Source organism: Pelodiscus sinensis, chromosome 24 (assembly GCF_052426305.1).
Source record: "Pelodiscus sinensis isolate ZL-2025 chromosome 24, ASM5242630v1, whole genome shotgun sequence".
Lineage (NCBI taxonomy): Eukaryota > Metazoa > Chordata > Testudines > Trionychidae > Pelodiscus > Pelodiscus sinensis.
In genome coordinates, this window is record NC_143075.1 from 2362085 (window position 1) to 2380999 (window position 18915).

General features: G+C 62.2%; 1 protein-coding gene across 2 annotated transcripts in view; it reads left to right on the forward strand.

Annotated features, from left to right (window-relative positions):
- Nucleotides 1-18915, forward strand: part of GPR153 (G protein-coupled receptor 153) — a 45764-nt gene that overhangs the window by 15007 nt on the left and 11842 nt on the right. For both annotated transcript variants that reach the window (XR_012897277.2, XM_075906344.2), the window contains exons 2-3: nt 5833-6332; nt 9682-10111. Coding sequence is in view for 1 of the 2 variants with exons in the window: in XM_075906344.2 (XP_075762459.2) it covers nt 5959-6332; nt 9682-10111 (804 nt within the window). In the remaining variant the exon portion in view is untranslated. The remainder of the gene's footprint in view (nt 1-5832; nt 6333-9681; nt 10112-18915) is intronic.

Here is an 18915-nt window from a genome sequence, read left to right on the forward strand (position 1 = left end):
TCAGGCCGTGCCTGGAAGAGAACATGCCCAAAGCTACAGATGCTGGGGCCGGAGGAGACTGGTGGGTCTGTGTCCTGAGTCCCCGGCAGCTGGACTGCACGATCCTTTGCCGGTTGTGCTCACCCCGGCAGTCAGGTACCAGCAGGAAGGAAGAAAAGGACGGGGGTGCCAGAAACAGTTGTATCATCTGGAGCACTTCCTTCTGAAGGGCCCGGGGCTCGGATACTAGGGTTGCTAGATGACCTAGTCCAGGGCTACTCAACACGCGGCCTGTGGGCCACACACCCTGCGGCCTGTTTGCTGCCCGTGGTGCAGTTTGGGTCTACGCGGGGCTCCACACGCAGCCCACAGGGTCGTGCCCACTGGGAGCACGCTGCACAATAGCGAGGTGAGCATTGAAAGAGGCAAGCGGACGGGCTGGCTGCAACAGACAGGTACAGGGTGTCGGCGTTTCTAGCCCCCAGGAGGGAGGTGCCGGGAGCGCTGGGGCATTGCGTGAAAGAAGCTATTTGCATATATTTGCATATATGTTTGCATGTCTATGCAACCACACTTGAGTATGATTGTGGCCCCTGGGGCATCCAAAGTTAAGTAGCCTTGACCTAGTGTGACGGCACGTTGGGGGTTCCCCGTCTCCTGCACCCCGAAATGGCACAAACAGACTGTACCAGCCAGTGGAATTGAGGGTGGTTTATTGCTCCTCCAGCACAGCGCAGCACAGATGTAATCTGGTTACAGGAACTGGGCTAGGATGCCTCAGGCCCCCTTGAGATGGGGGAGACTGGGCCCCTAAAACTCCAGCTCCTCTCCCTAGGCTGTCTCATCCAACCTCCCAGACAGCCACCAACCAACTAACCCACTTCCAGCCCTGCCCCCAGCCAGGGCCGCATTCACCTTCCTTTGTTCCTCTCCATGGGGGGTGTCTGGCCACTGGTTCAACCAGTTTGGCCTTACCTCTGCCTAGTGAGGTTTTCCCTGCTGGGTCTTGCTCCAGACAGCAGAGGTCACCACAGCCCAGCAAGTACCCCCACTACGTCACACCTAGTCTGTCCAGCTTGAAAAGCAAACCCTGGACATGGCGGTAAATACCGGGCATCGGTAGCACAGCCTGATTGGTGGTTTTCTTTTCTGAAATGCCAGGGATGATCCCTCCGGGCTGCACTTTGAGGTGGTTTAGAGGGGAAAAGCATTGAAGGGACCCTAGTCTAAATTCGCTTCCCAATGCAACGTAAGTTTGGAAAAAGGTCTTTTGCTTAACCTACAGAAAGCAAAAAGTTGCAAACTTCAACTTCCCACTTCCTGTGCGGCTGAATATGTCACCTCTCCACAGCACCTTTGGGGGCATGATCCCCTGGGGAAACAAACACGCAAGGGTAGCTAGCTTACCGCGTTTATTCTCTGTGCTCGCTTGGTAAATGGGGGAATGACTGAGAGCGGTGTTCCGGGGGTGCTCGGGGCCCCGGATCGAGGCTCAGACGGAGGAATGACTGAGAGCGGTGTTCCGGGGGTGCTCGGGGCCCCGGATCGAGGCTCAGACGGGGGAATGACTGAGAGCGGTGTTCCGGGGGTGCTCGGGGCCCCGGATCGAGGCTCAAACGGGGGAATGACCGAGAGCGGTGTTCCGGGGGTGCTCGGGGCCCCGGATCGAGGCTCAGACGGGGGAATGACTGAGAGCGGTGTTCCGGGGATGCTCGGGGCCCCGGATCGAGGCTCAAACGGGGGAATGACCGAGAGCGGTGTTCCGGGGGTGCTCGGGGCCCCGGATCAAGGCTCAGATGGGGGAATGACCGAGAGCGGTGTTCCGGGGGTGCTCGGGGCCCCGGATCGAGGCTCAATGCTGCCCCAGCTGTGCACAGTGAGACAGTTGCCGGCCCCAAGAGCTTCCAGTTGAATACCTAACACATGAAAGGGCTGGACGATAGAGCAGCCTGGCCCCTGTTCTTCAGCTCTGTGACTTGCTCCCTTCCCGCCTTCGTGCTGGTCATGTGGAGTCAGTGGCAAGCAGGCAGGGGCGCCAACAGCCTCTGCAGGGCCCTAGGCAAGATGTGCGAGAGGGGAGGACGGCTCTGTGCTCCCACAAGGGGCAGAGTGTGGGGCAGAAGAGGGGTGGAGCAGATAGCCCTCAGTGCTGCCTGGAGCATGGTGCACCCCTCCCAGCCCTCAGTGCTGCCTGGAGCATGGGGCACCCCTCCCAGCCCTCAGTGCTGCCTGGAGCATGGGGCACCCCTCCCAGCCCTCGGAGCTGCCTGGAGCATGGGGCACCCCTCCCAGCCCTCGGAGCTGCCTGGAGCATGGTGCACCCCTCCCAGCCCTCAGTGCTGCCTGGAGCATGGTGCACCCCTCCCAGCCCTCAGTGCTGCCTGGAGCATGGTGCACCCCTCCCAGCCCTCAGAGCTGCCTGGAGCATGGTGCACCCCTCCCAGCCCTCGGAGCTGCCTGGAGCATGGTGCACCCCTCCCAGCCCTCAGTGCTGCCTGGAGCATGGTGCACCCCTCCCAGCCCTCAGAGCTGCCTGGAGCATGGGTCACCCCTCCCAGCCCTCGGAGCTGCCTGGAGCGCGCAGTGTGATGCTCCGGCGGCGCTTTAAAAGGCCGGGGGCTCTGGTCACTGCTGGTACAATAGCAGCAGTGGCAGCCAGGAGCTCTGGGCTCCTTTGCATCACCGGACCCTGGGCCATCTGCTCTTCTCCCCTCCTCCCCGTCGTGCGCCCGGTGGCAGAAGTTGAACGTCGCTCTTCTGAGCTCCACTCAGCATCTTACTCGCAGCCCGTCTCCCTGGACAAGTCTTGGATGTAGCCTCGTGCTGCTGAGCCCCACAAGCCCTTGTTCTGCACGCCGGGCAGCAGGGAAGAATCACGCACTGCGCAGTGTCGGTGCAACGGTCGTGCACAGATGAAAGTGCCACAGTAACCCCAGGCCCCGGTGGGAATGACGCGTGAGGCCTCAGCTAGACCCTCCTTCTGCCTGGCTTGAATCGTTCCCGTCTCTGCCCAGCCCAGCCCAGCCCGGGTTAAATCCTGCAGGTGACAAGGTTTCTGTGCTTTGGCAAAGCCAGAACAGACGCCCTCTCACCGCCTCCTTGCAGAGATTTGCCACGGCGCCAGGGAGTCCGTCTGCTTGCCCGGTTGTGTGCTGCCCAGGCAGGCTGCCGAAGGCCTCCTGGCGGTCCCCACTCAGGGTCCGGGCACCGGGAATGGGGAAGCGAAGCGCCAGGGGGTAGTTTTCAGAATGGATTCCTAGCTCGGGCTGAGAGTCTAATTCCAGCGCCTTGCCGTCTCCTTCGCAAGGGCCGGGACCTGCCCTCGGTGTGAGGGGCCGGCCGTGCCCTTCGCGTGGCCCCGAGGGCTCTGTCTGGGACGCTGCGTGTGGGAGGGTCCGCCCGGCGCGGGCTGGGCCTGTGCTGTGGGAAGAGGCATTCGGCGGACTAGATATTTATACTCTTGGCGATGGGTGGGTTGCCATGGCAGTCAAAAAAGAGGGAGACAGTGACTCCTCGGCAGAAATAGCCGCATGTTTTCAGTTGCCTGCGTGTATTTTTACCAGACGTGGCTGGATTTCACCAGGTAGTTGTAAAATAATTTCTTTTAACCCTCCCCCCACCCCCCACCGACTTTCTGTCTCTGAGCCACAGAGCCCCCAAGCAGCTCCGAGCGGGTGTCTATTTTTAGCGTGTGTTCGTATATTTAGATCTCCCAGGGTGCGCATCAAACGCTCTGCCCCGTGCAGCCACGCCAGCTAGGAATGGCAGAAGAGAGCCAGGCACAACCTCCCCGCCCAGACGCCCTCGTTAACCCCCCACCCAGCCCTGTAAAGACGGGTGAGGCTCAGCTGGAAGGGGGCTGGCAAAGCTGGGGAGAAGCAAGTCCCCCCGGCCAGGCCCCTGTAGCACAGCTTCTCAGCAGACTCCTCAGCGCGGGGGGGCAGTGCAGGCCAGGCGGGATTAATCCAGGTGCGCTGTAGAGCTCTGCTCCTAAGGCCCCAGCTCCTGGAGTCCCGGGATGAGCTCAGACTATCGACTGGTCTTTTCTTTCTAAAAGGAGGGTCTTGGCGCGGGTGGCTGTGACAGAAACAGCAGCTCCGGGAGCTGCCCCCAGGCATCTCAGTGGGGGGTTCATGCCAAGACTCCATGCTCTGGGGGGGTCCTGTGCTGCTGGCCCTGTGCCCCTGGGGGAGGGTGGGGCTGTGGGGTGGTTCCGAGGTGGGGAGAGCTCATGGGCAGCCCCCACTGGGGCGTTATTGGTGATACGGCCTTGTGAGAGGGTCAGGGAGCAAGGCCATAAGCCCACAGGCCACGGAGCCCAGTGGCCTCGCTGACAGCAGCTGGCACCGGCGGGCATGAACCGAACTGGGCAACGCTCAGCTGATCCGCCCGGTGCCCCGGGCCAGCATCTGGCAGCTGCTGGAGTCTTGGCGTGATCGGGGGCCTCGCAGGGAGCAGGAGGGCAGCACCCTTGGGTGGCAGTGTCCCCGCCGTGGGGCAGAGCCCCCATGCACACCTGTCACACGGGGCCCGTGTCCCCCGTGGCAACACCTGCACCAGGCGGCGAGTAACCTGCTGTGATATAGTGGGGGGGGGGCGTCTGCTCTGTAACCCGGGGTCCCCCTGCGCTGTGCGATTCCCGCTGACTCCCCCACATGTGCATGGCCCAGACTCCTCGGCCCGGCCTGAGCAGAGAACAAGGCCCTTCCCGGGGAGACAGAGGGAGGGAGGCCGAGATGAACACCAGGTGTCGGGGGAAGGGGCAGTTGCTGGCTGGGAACCATGAAGGAAACAGCCTGGGCTGAGGGTCTGGGGGGAGGCGCTGGACCCTCAAGGGGTCTGAGGCTGCCTGGCCCTGACTCCTGTAACCACATCACGTCTGGGCTGTATCCTGGGGAAGCAAGAAACCCCCCTAGTCTATGGGCTGGCGGAGTCTGGTCTGGCTGCTACGGGGGTGCAGGATCGGGGGAACCAGCGGGGCTTTTACACAGTCGCCCTGCGAGCCGTGACAGTGTGAGCGCCGTTCCGGCCCCCGTGCAGGGGTGAGGAGCCCAGGGCTGAGGTCATATCTCTGGGCCAGTCGGGGGGAGAGACGCTTGCAAGCCACACAGCTCTGTGCAGCCCGGTCTCTACCCAGCAGAGGTGGGTCTGAGGAAAGCCCTTTGCTCCCCCGTCCGTGAGGAATTGCCTGGCGCTGTGCAGCAGCGGAGAGCGTGACGGCTACTCCCTCCCCTCGTGGGACACGGCACTGCGGGCGCACGTCCGCACGAGAGCTCCCTGCCCGGGGACCGGGAGCGGCTGGGCAGCTGCTGCCTCCGCACGCCCGCGAAGGGGAAAGACAAACGGGCCGTGGCACCGAGAATCCCGACGCGTCGGCCTTCGCGTGGACAAAACGCAGGTGGCGAGCCCGGCGCTGCCAGGCCCCCCCGGTCGCTCGCCCGGGAGGCAGTTCTGAGTCGGCGCGTGGAGCCTGTGTGCTTCCCGGGGGGCGTGTGGGGGAAGCCGACTGGCCGAAGCGGCTCCCTCAGCAGCCTGGAGCCAGGGCTTTCCGTAGTAGCCTGCCCTCTGGTATTTCTGCCTGGGCTTTCCCCCGCCCTCAGCTTCTTGTCACTGGCCAGGCAAGGGCCGTTCGTTCTGGGGGAGGGTGCTGGGTCGAAACCCTCAGCGTTAGCCACATGGGGAGCCGCAGTGCCCTGCCCTGCCCTGCCCGGGGCCTCCCTCCGTCCTGGTGCTCTGCGCACTGCGGATGGCAGGCCTGAGCTGAAGTCCATGGTGCCCAGAGCAGTAGCAACGAGTGGTGCCCAGAGCAGACCCCAGGAGAGAGGCTCCTAACCCCCTTCTGTCTCCCCGCAGGTTCCGGAGTCGTCGGGTGTCGGGCGCGCCCCTGCCAAGGTGCCCTGGATGGCTTGCGCGCCGCTGTAGGATGTCTCTACCTCCCTCCTCCTCCCCGGCACGTCACCCCGCTTGCCTCCTCCACCGATGCCCCCGCCCTCCACCATGAATGATGATCAGAGCCTGCACAACAATGCGGTCGCCTGGCTGGTCTGCTCAGGGGTCTCGGTTCTAGCCAACGCCTGGGGGATTCTGAGCGTAAGCGCCAAGCAGAAGAAATGGAAGCCCCTGGAATTCCTGATCTGCACGCTGGCGGGGACTCACATCCTGACCATCGCCATCCCCGTCACCATGTACGCCGTGATCCAGCTCCGGCGGCAGCGCTCGGACTATGAGTGGAGCGAAGGGCTCTGCAAGGTCTTCGTCTCCACCTTCTACACCTTAACCTTGGTCACCTGCTTCTCCGTCACCTCCCTGTCCTACCACCGGATGTGGATGGTCCGCTGGCCAGTCAATTACAGGTAAGTGGTCTCTCTGCCGCCGGCTCATTTCGAAAGCATGGCTGCCCCCCGAGCAGCGACTTGCAGGGCAGGCCGGCAGGGAGCAAGTCTAGATGGGGAACCTGCCGTCTGCAGAAGCTCTCACTGTGCCTGGCGCCCCGCCCTGCGCAGCGCAGACAGCACGGGCTCCGTCCAATCTCGGCTGTAGCGGGGCTACTCCCGTGTGTCTGACAGCTCCTGCCTTCTGCCCTTCCCTGCCGAGACGGGCCCGGAGTCGGGTATTTCCCTCTCTGCAGACCTGGCACTAGGAGAATCAAGCTTTTCAGCTCCCCCTTTCCAGTAGCAAATGTCCACCTGAGTTCTGCACATAGACCTGATATTTTGGAGAAGAATATTAAGGCAGTTGGTCAAAGAATTCTCCTCCAGAGTTTTATTCTTTGAGCTTCTGAACTGCAGCAAAATCACAAACTTCTGCCGTCTCTGACACGTTTGGGTCTAATCCTCTTTTGTCGCTTCCTCTGCAGTTTAAATTCATTCCCTCTCCGATCTGCCCTGGAGGCTGGTCACACTGTGCGCGCTTCCTGGGGCGCTAGGGGAACTGTGAAAACTGCCTTGCTAGAGGCACCGTGCAATTCACAGTGTGTGAAAACCGCTGCACAATCACCCAGACCCCTTCGCTTCCCATCAGAGAATCCCAGAATCCCAGGGCTGGCAGAGACCTCAGGAGTCATCGAGTCCAACCCCTGCCCAAGGCAGGACCAACCCAACTCAATCAGCCCAGCCAGGGCTTGGTCAAGCCAGGACTTAAGCACCCCGAGAGAGTCCCTCACCTCCCTAGGGAACCCAGCCCAGCGCTTCACCACTGTCCTAGGGAAATCATTTTTCCTAATCTCCAACCTGGACCTCCCCCACTGTAACTTGAGCCCATTGCTCCTCGTTCTGCCACCTGCCCCACTGGGAACAGCCTCTCGCCAGCCTCTCTGGAACCTCCCTTCAGGGAGTTGAAGGCTGCTCTCAAATCCCCCCTCACTCTTCTCTTCTGCAGACTAAACAAACCCAAATCCCTCAGTAGGCCATGTGCTCCAGCCCCCTCAGCATTTTGGTCGCCCTCCGCTGGACCCTCTCCAATGCGTCCACATCCTGTCTGCAGTGGGGGGCCCAGAACTGGACACAATCCTCCAGATGTGCCATTGGCTGCTGGCTGGTGAGCCGCTTGCAGAGAAAACAGCACAGTGCCTCCCTCGCTCTCACGTCTTATACGTTCCTATGGGACTGTTCTCTGCAGTTTCCTTGTATCTCCCTTTCCCCAACATCAGCTCACCCGCCTTCCCCTTGTTTTATTCAGACGCTGCTGGAGGAGTGACTTCTAACTAGACTAAAAAGTACCTGGCAGGCACCTTCAAACGAGCGTAAAGCAACCCCCCCAAAACATTCTGCTCTTGGGGCTTGTAAGGGAGGCGTCCGGCTTAGCGCATCTCGGTGCAAAGCGGCTCCGTGTGGAGCTTGCCGGGCATGCCAGCCTGCGCCCGGAACCGCCGCCCTTCCCAGCCGCGCTCAGCGAGGTGAGACCCTGCCTGGGTTTTACCCCTGCTTCCCCAAGTGGGGTCCGTCCGTCAGGGCTGGCCGTCTGGGTGGAATCAGGTGGTGGCTCTCGTGAGCCTGCTGCCGAGACGAAGGAAAACGAGCGGCCCCGTGGCACAGAGACGCTAACACTGCAGGGCCGTTTCTCCATGCGCTTGCTGGATTTGCATCCATCCGGCTCCGTGCGGCGCCTCGCCTGTGGGACCATCCCCGAGGGGCCACCGGGTGGGTCTGGGCCTTTGAAAACAGCCAGGAGTCCCATGGCACCGAGAGACTAACAACCATCTCTGAGCTGTCTCAGGGCTCCGGGCTGTTTTCAAAGTCACAGCCTCACACCACGACCCCCTGAGGCTGAGGTCCTTTCCCCCTGCCACCCGACGGTATCCGCCGCCAGCACAGAGCCGACGGAGGAGGAGTTATCGGTGGGAAGCAGGAAAAACGCTGCCTGGGGCGTTCGTACAATTGGCCAGAACTGCCCAGGGCGAACGGACGAAGGAAGAATCTTGGGGCATCCTCCAGCTGCTGGGAGGCCTTGTCCCTGGCTCCGGTCTGGCTCCCGCGAGCGCCCACGACTCGGAGTCGCCTCTCGGCTGGGCTGGCTCGTATGCCCAGGGGCCAGGTGGGATTACACCGGGCAGCTAGTCCAAGCCGTTGCCTGGATCGCTGCAGCCCCATTGGTTTGAGCAGAGCTGACGTGTGAGCCAGGCCTGCCCCCTGCCAGCGCAGGGCAGAGATCCCCCGGTCTGGGCAGCAGTCGGGGGAGCCAGGCCCAGCAGCGTCCCCACTCAGCTCCTCCCCGTGCCAGCCCAATTCCTGGTGCTGTGAGCTGCTTTCCCAAGAGCAGGTGGCTGGAGGTGGCGCTGGAGAGGGACCGGGCGAGGGCGCCCTTCCCGGAGCAATTGCACTTTTCCAGTGGCAGAAATCCTCCTGAGTAGCAGCGTGAAGCTGACCTAGGCTGGCAGGGTCCTGCGGGGCCGCGGGCCAAGGCCTGGGCCCAGCGGCACGGAGACCCCCATGTGGCTGACATCCAAACGGCACCGCCGCCCCTGAGGCGCCCACCCGCCTGAGAGCGAGGGGCGGGGCGGCGCCGGTCCTGCTGCTGCAAGGTGTCGCTGAGGGGCCTGGGCCCGCGAGGCGCAGAGCTGGTGGGAAGTGGCGTGCTGGGCCCTGCGTTCACAGCCGGCTTGGAGAGCGCTCGCCCTTCGCGTGCTGCTGCGTTGAGGGGACGGTCACGCCCCAGGGCCTGGCTGGCAGTGGCGAGGCCACGCTACAGGCCAGGAGAAACCCAACAGCCACGTGTGGCACTTGGGAAGGGCCCCGAGTGTAGACCAGATGCCAGCGTGTCCGCGTGGCGTGCCCGGCTCCGTTCCGCCTCGTGCTCATCACAAGCACAACTTCAGGCCCTATTCCTCCCCCGTGGCCTGAGCCTCCCTCAGCCAGGGGCAGGGGCAGGGGCAGCTTCCCACCGGTCACTCCTCTGTATCCCCCCCGGTGGTGGCGTGGCTTTGGGAGCAGTCCGTCCCTGTGTTCCCTGGAAGCTGAGCACTTGGGCAGCTGCCCAGGTGGAATCGAAAGCCGCCCAGCTGTTTAGCAGAGCCACAGCCAGGAGCAGGTGTTTCTACTGGTGGTGCACATCTGCACATGCCTGGGTGCACATAACACATTTATTCTGCAACAGGTGGACACAATTGAAGGGACATTGGTCAGCACCTGTGTGTGTTTCCCAGGCAGCGCTGGCCTGCGGGTCTCCTCTGTCCCCAAGCAGTGCCCGTCTTTCTCTCCCCCGCAGGCTGAGCAATACCAAGAAGCAGGCAGTGCACACGGTGATGGGCATTTGGATGGTGTCCTTCATCCTCTCCACCCTGCCGGCGGTCGGCTGGCACGACACCACCGAGCGCTTCTACGCCCAGGACTGCCGCTTCATCGTCACCGAGATCGGCCTGGGCTTCGGCGTCTGCTTCCTGCTCCTCACCAGCGGCAGCATGGCCATGGGCGTGGTCTGCACGAGCATCGCCCTCTTCCAGACCTTCTCGCTGCAGGCAGGCCGCCGCGCCCACAAGCACCAGTTCACCGTGCCCGCCATCGTGGTGGAGGATGCGCAGGGCAAGCGGCGCTCGTCCATCGATGGCTCCGAGCCCGTCAAGACCTCGCTGCAGATCACCTACCTGGTCACCGGCGTCGTGTTCATTTACGATTTCCTGATGGGCTTCCCCATCCTGGTGAGAGGCGGCTGGGCCCGGGGGTTGGATCGGAGACGGGGGGAGCTGCCCCGGCTGCTGCAGCCCAGACTGGAGGTTGCTGGCGTCCGGGGGTCGCCTTCCAGGCAGCGTTCGCCCAGGGCGGGGCTGCTCCCAAAATGCAGCGGCGCTTGCTGGTTCCCGGGGCACGTGGCACCGGGCTCTGGGAAGTTGCCCTTCCACTCCCGGAAGGGGAGGGTGGCAGCTTGGGCTGGTGTGGCGGCGCCGTGGAATCATGCCGTGGCGTTGGTGCCCTGTTGCCGGAGCCCTTGGGACTCTGTTCCTGCGGCGGAGGACGGTTTCATTCACAAAGAACCGACGATCAGGGGTGGGGCAGTAGGCAGGGAGGAAATCAACGGAGGCTCTGTCCAGGGGGCAGAGCACCAGGCCCTGGCTGGGGACGAGCTGAGGAGGGCTCGGAAGGGGAGATCCGCTCATCGCCGCCTCGGGCTGTAACAGAAACCACTGCTCCACCCCCAGGCCTACAGGGCCGTGACCTCTAGCAGCTCCCCTGAGAGCCGTGGGGTCTGGGGCAAGAGGACAAATCCCCCACTCCCAAGGGAGGGCTCTGGGGATGCTCGAGGGGAGGCCCGCTGACTGGCCTGCCTCAGTTTCTCCACACAGGAATTCCAGGGTCAGGACCCACGTGTTCTGCCCGTGCTGCGAGGACACACAGCCACGCTCCCTGGCACCGCGCTGTGTCCCTGCTCTGTGCCGGCTCCAGCGCCACTCCTGGGGAGCTGGGAGCCTGCAGCTCTTTCCTGGCCTCGGTTTCCCACCTGCCCTGTGTGAGCACAGCATTGCTCTCAGCCTGCGAGAGGGGGCCGCTTCCCGCAGCCGCGGAGGGAGGGCGAGGCCGTGGGATTCGGGCCTTGGACTCTGGCGCTTTTCAGGAGCTCTGTGATTCCGGTTTCTGCTGCTGGTGGGCACAGGGCGGCTCTGCAGGGCCGAGGGCCGGAGGGAGCATGGGGCCTGGAGTGGCACAGACCCTGCAGGACCGGGCGCACCGTGAGGGGGAGTGGAACGGGAGGACGTGGGGAATGGAGAGCTAATGCAGAGTGGCGATACCTTGGAAGGGCCTTTCCCTCCCTGCGTGATGGAGCGAGGGGCGGGGACAGGCTGCGTGTGGGGAGCCAGGGTCAAGGAGCCGGGAATGGAAGAGAAACCGTAATGAAGAGGCAGGGGGACGATGGGGGGTCAGCCCCCGCGGCCTGGGCATTGCAAACCCGTTCCGCGGAGCCAAGCGCCTGTGTCACTGCCCTGTTCGCTTGGTGAGAGGGGCCGGGGGACACCTTGTCAAGCAAGGAGGGATGGGCTTGTGGCTAAGGCAGGGGCTGGGCCCTGGGAGAATGTAGTTCAGTTCCCGACTCTGCCACTGCCTCCCTGAGCAACCTTGGGCCTGTCTCCTGGTGCTGCATTCCCATCGGCAGCGTGGAGGCGGTAACGCTGCTCAGCTTTGCGAGGTGAGGGAGGGATTCCCTTGATACTCTGGGGAGTGGGCGTGTGGGTACAGCAATAGGGACAGGTGCACGGGAATTCCACCAGCTGTAGGGCAGGGGAAGCCAGGCCCCAGAAAGGGGCAGAAGCACCGGGACTGCTCAGATTGGTCCTGCCCCAGCCCTTCCCCCATTTGGCTTGTGATGGAGACTGGGTGCCAGCAGGTCCCATGCCCAGGCACAGTTGAGCCCCCCTCTCCCGACTTCCATAGCCCCTGCCACCATAGTACCTGAATCCCTTAGCCCGGCTCTGCCACCGACTGACTCGGTGTCCTTCAGCCTTTCACCTGCCAGGCAAGCTGAGGTGGGGCGAGTGCGGGGTAAGGAGCGTGTTGGCAGAGGTGCTAGCCAGGGGGGATTGCTCCGTTGCCAGCTTTGCCCCCGGCTCAGTGGGCAGGGGAAGGGGCAGCAATGCTGGCTGGGCCGAGCGCCCGGGAGACGTCCTTCTGCCTGTTCCTCTCGCACTCACCGTCCCTGGGCTCCCGCTCCAGAGAGGCGAGGGGCGTGTTCGGCTCAGTGGCACTGGTCTCTGGAACTGCCCTGCGGGAGTGCTGGCACCATGAGCGAGGGGCAGCAGCGCCCAGCGCGGAGGCGGGGGCCGGGAAGCCCTGGCAGCGTCGTGGGCAGGCTGTGTTTGCGGGCAGCCAGGCCCGGCAGGGCTTTTCTGCATCGCTGGACACTCATTCAGCAGCCTGAAATTATATTTCCTGCTTCATTAGATGCTTAATTTGAATCCGGCAAGTTTATTGTTTCCGCTTTAAATCTGACCTGATTCCACTGGGGCTTGGTGCCTTTTTATGGTGGGTTTTCTTTCCCCTCTTTTTCCACCCACCACCGGCAGGGCCGTCCCCCTTCGCTCCCGCGTCTGCCCCTTCATGTCTCAGGGACTGGTCGGGCACAGCAGCCACCTTCTGTGCCCGATGTTCCCCCACCTTTGCACTCCCTGCACCTTGCAATGGGCCGGCCGTGTGCCGAGGCGGGCTGGCCTCTCGCTGAGCCCCCCCGCAGTGAACGCCCGCGCGAAGCGGCATGCTGGTCCCTGAGCCGAGAGCCAGGACCTCGCAGCCGCAGAGCCTCCTGGGGCTGAGCCGGGCTGGGTCTCCTTCCTGAAGAGCTGCTGCTTGGCTTTGCTGTCGGGGGCGGGTCCGAAAGGCGAGCCGGGAAGCCCAGCTGGTCCCCCGGGGAGGAGAGCGCAGGCAGGGGACGTGGGGTTTTAACCCGGCTGCTCGGTGTGGGGTGGGGAGAGGGCGAGCGCGCCGGGTGAGCGGCCTTCTCTGGAAGGTGCCAGGGAAGACGCGGGGCTCCGGGAGCGCGTGCCGGGTGGAGCAGATCGCGGGGGGTTGAAATAGCTCCGGGTGGGCAGGATTCCCACTGAAAATTCTGCTCTGGAAAAAGCGGCATCCGAGCGGGATTTACCCCATGCTGCCGATCTCGGCGCCGCGCGCGCAGGGCGCTCTGCTCTGCTGGAGGGCTGGGCCGGGCCGATGGGCTGGGCGCGGAAGGAGGACTCCTTGTGCCTTGGCGCGGTGGCTGTAGCAGCGTCAGTCTCCGGGAGCAGGCGCGCTGCAGGAAGGCTGAGCAGAAACCCCGGGGAAAGGAGGCAAGGGCAGCAAAGCTCCTCTCGGTGCCGCTCGGGAGGAGGCTCTGCTCCCGGTGCCTGCTGGCGCCGTTCGGCTCTGTGGTGCCAGAGGCCTGGAGCCCGATGCCAACACCACTCCCCTCGGAAGCTGCTGTGCCGGGGGTGCAGCAGCATCCAGGGTCCCGGCCAGCCCTGCAGGCTCCCGAGGAGGTGCTTTCGCTGCTGGGAAGGGGGACACCGTGTGGATTTGCGGGGTGGGGGGGGCTCAGAGCCTGGCACAAGTGGCTAAGCCCTGAGGTCGAATTCACGGGCAGCGCCCTGGGGCCTCAGGCAGCCTGTAGTGCGGACGCAGCCCACGCCAGCAGGTTTGCTGTTGTAGGACCGTCACCTCCCAAACAGCGTTGGCATCTGCAACCTCTGCTGGCGCCTGGTCGGCATCGGGGCAGCAGGCAGGGCCTGGCTTTCCGCCCCCGGCCCGCGCGGCTGTGCTGACGTAAGCGCTGCGTTTGCCCAAGCCTTCGGGGCTTGTGTGCAGCGGGAAATGGCATGGAGGTGCGATCCCCGTGAGCGAACACGCTGGGGACAGGACTGGTGCGGAGCCGTGCCCGCTGGCTGCGCTTAGCCCTGGGTTACGGGATGCTCGAGAACCCGGTACCAGCCTTTCTCCAGGGCCTGCCTGGCTCCGGGTGCAGGGCCTGGGGCGGGGCGCTTGTGCTCGCGCTGCCCGGGAGGTAATGCAATGAGCCCAGGCCGAGCTGAGCGCGCTCCTGCCGCCTGCCCCAGCCCAGCGCTCACGGTGCCACGGCGTGGGGGGAGGGGCCTGTCTGCGAGCCTGCCAGCTGTACTCTGCAGGAACTAGACCGAGAGCCAGCGCCTGTTGCCTCCCAGGCCCCGTAGGGGGGGGTTCCCGTGCACTGGGGTGCCAGGCGCGTCCGGTCGCACTGCCCTGTGCTGCCAGCCCCTGCCAGGACTCTCGGTGTGTTGCCGGGGCCCATGGAGCGGGGAGGGCTGCTCTCCTTGGCGTTTCCTTCCGCCCGCCCTGGGAGCTTTGCGCTTGGCTCCTCCCCGTCTCCTCCAGCGCCTTGCCCCGGCGGGCTGCCTGCAGCGTGTTCCTGTGCTCTGAGCTAGCTGGCTGGTCTGTGCTTGGCACAAGGTGCCCTCGAAACGCGGCTCCGCCTGCTCCTGGCCTGCGAGTGATGCGCCCGGCTCTGGCACTGCTGCCCCTGCCGCCCCAGGCGTGCTGCTGCCCCGTGAGAGCCGCTCCAGTGGGGTGATGGGGCAGGTGGGGAGCGCCCCGCTGGGCTTCGTCCTGGTGAGCGAGGCTGGCGGCGGGATCACCAAACCTGGGCGTTCTGGGCCAAGCGCCGTGCCGAATGTCTGCCTCTCCAGGGGGGCTGGGTGGATCCCCGAGCGCTCGCTCAGCGCATGGGGCTCTCTGCCAGGAGTGGCAGCCTGCTCTCAATTACCTGCAGCGGTCCCTGCGAGAGGGGACGCCCCGCCCCTCCCTTCCTGCAAACCTTCTGTCTATTGTTATTGGGCCCCTGTTCCGCACCCCCCCCCCGGCCTCCCCAGCCTTGGACCCCCAGCTGGCTGCAGGATTTGCAGCCCGTCTCCTTCCAAACCGCGCCAAGAGTTCCGCGCTCGTGCTCCACACTCTGCATTTCCCCGCCCTCGTGTCCGCCCAGACACCAAGTGGTGGGACTCTCTAAGACCTGTGGAGGGTGGGGAACCCCGATGGGCCAGCGCGTATCCCACCCATCTCCGCGGCCCATTGGGGACATTAGTTGGCAGCTCCTGCATGCAGCCATGAGCACGCGCCATGAGCCTCCCCTTTTCATTTACGCACACCCCATCCGTGGCCCCACAAAGTCGCGAGACCCCTCGTCAGCCTCCTCTGGGCACCAGCAAAAGCCGCAATATACACCAGCAGGAGGAGGATGCTGGGGGAGGGGGTGCTCTGCGACCGTGGGGCCCACCTCCCTTCCTCTCTGGCTTCACGTCTCCGGGCAGAGTTCCTCTGGGCGGCGTCCACGGGCTCCATCGACAGCTTTGAGGAGCAGTGGGCGCTGTCCGGGGTTCTCTGCTCGGTGTCCCCATCCGGCTCCCTTGTTCTGACCCTGTGACCCACACTCCCGACTGTGTTTTTCATTATTTGTCCCCTGGAATTAGTTGACCCCCAGGCCTAATCGTCCCTCCCGCAAGGCTGGGGGAGGCGCTTTTAGAAGTGGGCAGGCTGCCGCCCGCCCACTCTCCCCTGGGTTCCAAATAGAGCTCCCTGCCCGCACCCGAACGCTCCCTTGCCCTGGGCGTGGCAAGCGTCGCGAGTGCCTAAAAGCTCCTCCCACAGTCCCGTTCTGCTTGTGGCTTTGGGAACAAGCGGGGGACTTCCCCAGGCGCCGTTAGGCACCCCGTTGTGACGGACCGGGCCGTGTCTGGGCACAGCTGAGGGCGTCCGCTCAGGGTGAATTGCTCAAATCCGGGGCTCCTTACAGCCCCCAGACTGGTGACCTCTCCAAACCGGCCACAAACCAGTCCCACCGAGCGCTTCAGCTGCCTGCCTGAAGCCTCATGAGCAAAACCCCTCCGACACCCCAGCAATATCTGTGCCCCAGATGGCCCCGGGCCTATACACAGGTGGGGGGTCCTAACACCCAATCCCGCCTACCCCGAACAAGTCCTGTCCGGTTCCAAGAAACCAGCCACAGATCCCTGGTCAATTTACCCTCTGGACCTTACCCACAAATCACGCTGGGCCAATCCTTTAGAATCTATATCTAAAGGTTTATTATCACAAGAAAGAAAAGCCTGAGAGTAAGGTTGTTAAAGGATAGTACATTACATGCACCGAATCTCCCAGTCCTCGATGCAGGCTCTAGCAGAGATGTTACAGCTGCTGGTTTAAAAGTTCTTGTTGCGCATCCTAGCATCAGGATGGATCCACAGGTCTTCCGGGCTCTTCAATCCCTGCACTGCTGCCTCTGGGATGAAGTGCTGAGCTGAGAACAAAATGGCATCGACCACATGGCCTCTTTATACTCCTTCCTGGCCTCTTCTGGGATGCAGCAGGTTACCTGGTCAGAGGCCAATCTCTGTGTTCCCTGCTGGCTGCTCTCAGGTGACAAACCCCATTCTTTGGGTGTGTCCTTGGCCCATCAAGTGCCATTGTCCCACAGGGCCTGGCTACTCAGCCTGTCCATAGCCATGCTTAACCACATTCAGAGAAATATTCAGCTTCCACACAGATTACAGATTCCTACCTACACACAGACATTATACACTCACATAAATAGCGTACACAGGATCAGCAAACAATAAGCTCCCATTCAATACCCCACATGGCTCCCCCCATACCAATTTCTGGGGCCAACACCCCCACCTAGGGGTGCAGCAGCGATCTGGCTGCTTCCCTCCAATTCGGTAACGTGACACCCGTGGCCGGGGAGTCTCCCCCGCAAAGGATCCTGCTCTGGCAACGCTGGCGACAGGCAGCACGCCGGGAGATCAGGAGAACCCCTGGAAAGGGGGCTGCTCTCTGTGTGTTCTGGCAGGTTAACCCAGCCAGGTAAGTGACAGGCAGCCGCTGGGCATGGAGCTGTTCAGCCATTCAGTGAGGGGGGGCTCTTCATCCCGGCACTGCTTGGGGGGGCTGTATTCAGTGCTCCTGTCGGACGCTGGCATGTGCCAAAGGCAGGTCCCCAAATTCCTCCTATTAAGGAACGTGCGGTAAATATTGTCAGCAAAACCCGTCCCATCGGGAGGTCAGCGCAGTCAGGTAGCTCAGCCGGGGATCAGCGTGCCGTGAGATATCACCGCTCCTCGCCTCTCGTCCAGGCCTGGTGAAAGGGAGACTGGTCCGCCAGCGTTAAGGCTCTCTGGAGATCTGAAAGCTGTCCAGACCACCTGCCAGTCGTCCCCAGAAAAATCCAGCCGTGGAAGGGACGTTCTGCCGAGTGTGGGGCATCTCTGCTGGCCAGCAACAGCCGAGTGCCCCCCTTCGGATAAGGGTGCAGTAACCTGGCCCTCGTTTATTGAAGACTGGCAGGAGGAATACCGGCTAATTCAAATTAGGGGTTTGAAATCGGAATCCTGTTTCACTGCCGCATGTAGACACGGGCAGTTACTTCAGGCTAGTCAATTTCTAAAATGGCGAATGGCTGGGAACATGCAAATCAAGCACGGGATATTTAAATCCCAGGTTTGATTTGCAATTCCGGTCGCCCTCGTTAGCTTCCCTAGATCGATCTAGGGGGCTAGTGTAGACGTACCCATAGTCTCTAAGGCTGTGTTTACCCTGCACGCTTCAGCGTGTGTCTGCGCAGCAAGCCAGTTATTTCAAAATAATTTAAAAATAACAGGCTTCTTATTCCAACTACTGTGATCCTCTTTTTGGGAGGAGTAAGGGAAAGCAATGGCTGAGTGTTCTCCCTTTGACTTCCTGCTGCATAGACAGCGCCAAAAGTCAAGTTAAGGCACTTTGACTTCAGCTACGCAATTAACAGAGCTGAAGTTGCGTAGCTTAACTTGACTTAAGCCCGCAATGTAGATGTACCCTGAGGTATATTGCTTTTACAGTAACAGACTAACATGGCGACACCGCCGAGACTTTTTTGTTGTCCAGGGTGCATTGCTGTGTCAGATCCCCTGGGTGAACGTTCTGGTTTTGAAGGGAACAGCTAACTGTTCTGTCACTTGAAAGCGGAGACATGCTGTTCGTTCCCACTGCTACTAGCTCATGGGGCATTCACAGGGCTCCCAACCCTTTGCCCTACAGCTGGCTCATTCTACACAGAGCACAGAAGGGTCAAGCCGCTGAAATAATCACTTTAGGGAGAAACACACCCCAATATTTCAGCCTCCTAGAGTGCGGCTCTCTATTTATCAGGACGTGTGTCAGCCAGCGGGCATGCTCGTTAATTAGCATACTCAAGCTGATGATTTAATTGCCCTGATTCTTGCAGGGCAGCTTCCCTGTCATAAGCACGGTAGTGTCTGCTCTCATCCACCGAACGGCGTGTGAAGGCTTCTCACATTGAATGTGCCGATGCCTGACTGAGAGCGGTTGTTTTGTGTAGCTCGGTTTGTGTGTCCAGTTCAAGAGCACCAGGCTGGCTGGGGTGTCCAGGCTCGCCCACAGCTCCCCACCCTTTGTGGCCTCAGAACTAACCCATCCTCCCACACCCACGCTACAGATTGGGGCCTTGGCTACAGGCTAAGTCAGGGGAAAGGCTCCGAGCCAGCTTAAAACCAGGCTCGTTAGCCAAGAACCTTTCTTCTCTGGCTCATACAGGTGGGACGAGTACACGCCTCTCTTCCAAGGGCTGACAATGGAGGAAGTGTGTTAGCATCTCCCTCCCAGCTAGAAAAGGGACAGTCAGTGCCACGGTGGCCCATCCACAGCTGGATGTGTAATACAGTCAGCCCAGCCACAGCTGGATGTGTAATACAGTCAGCCCAGCCACAGCTGACGTATAATACAATACACCCATCCACAGCTGGACATGTACAATATGCCCAAACCGATTACCCTCATTCAATAAGATTTAACTTCCTCCAGTCAGGTTTGCTCTTAAATCCATAAGGTTTGCCCGGCACGCGTAGTACGTGCGCTTGCGAAAGCCGATTGGATTTGCGGGGCCATTGCAGGAGCGGCGGCGGATTGTGCGGGTCGGCAGGCCCAGAGAAGAGAAGCTGGAGGCAGAAGAAAAGGAGGT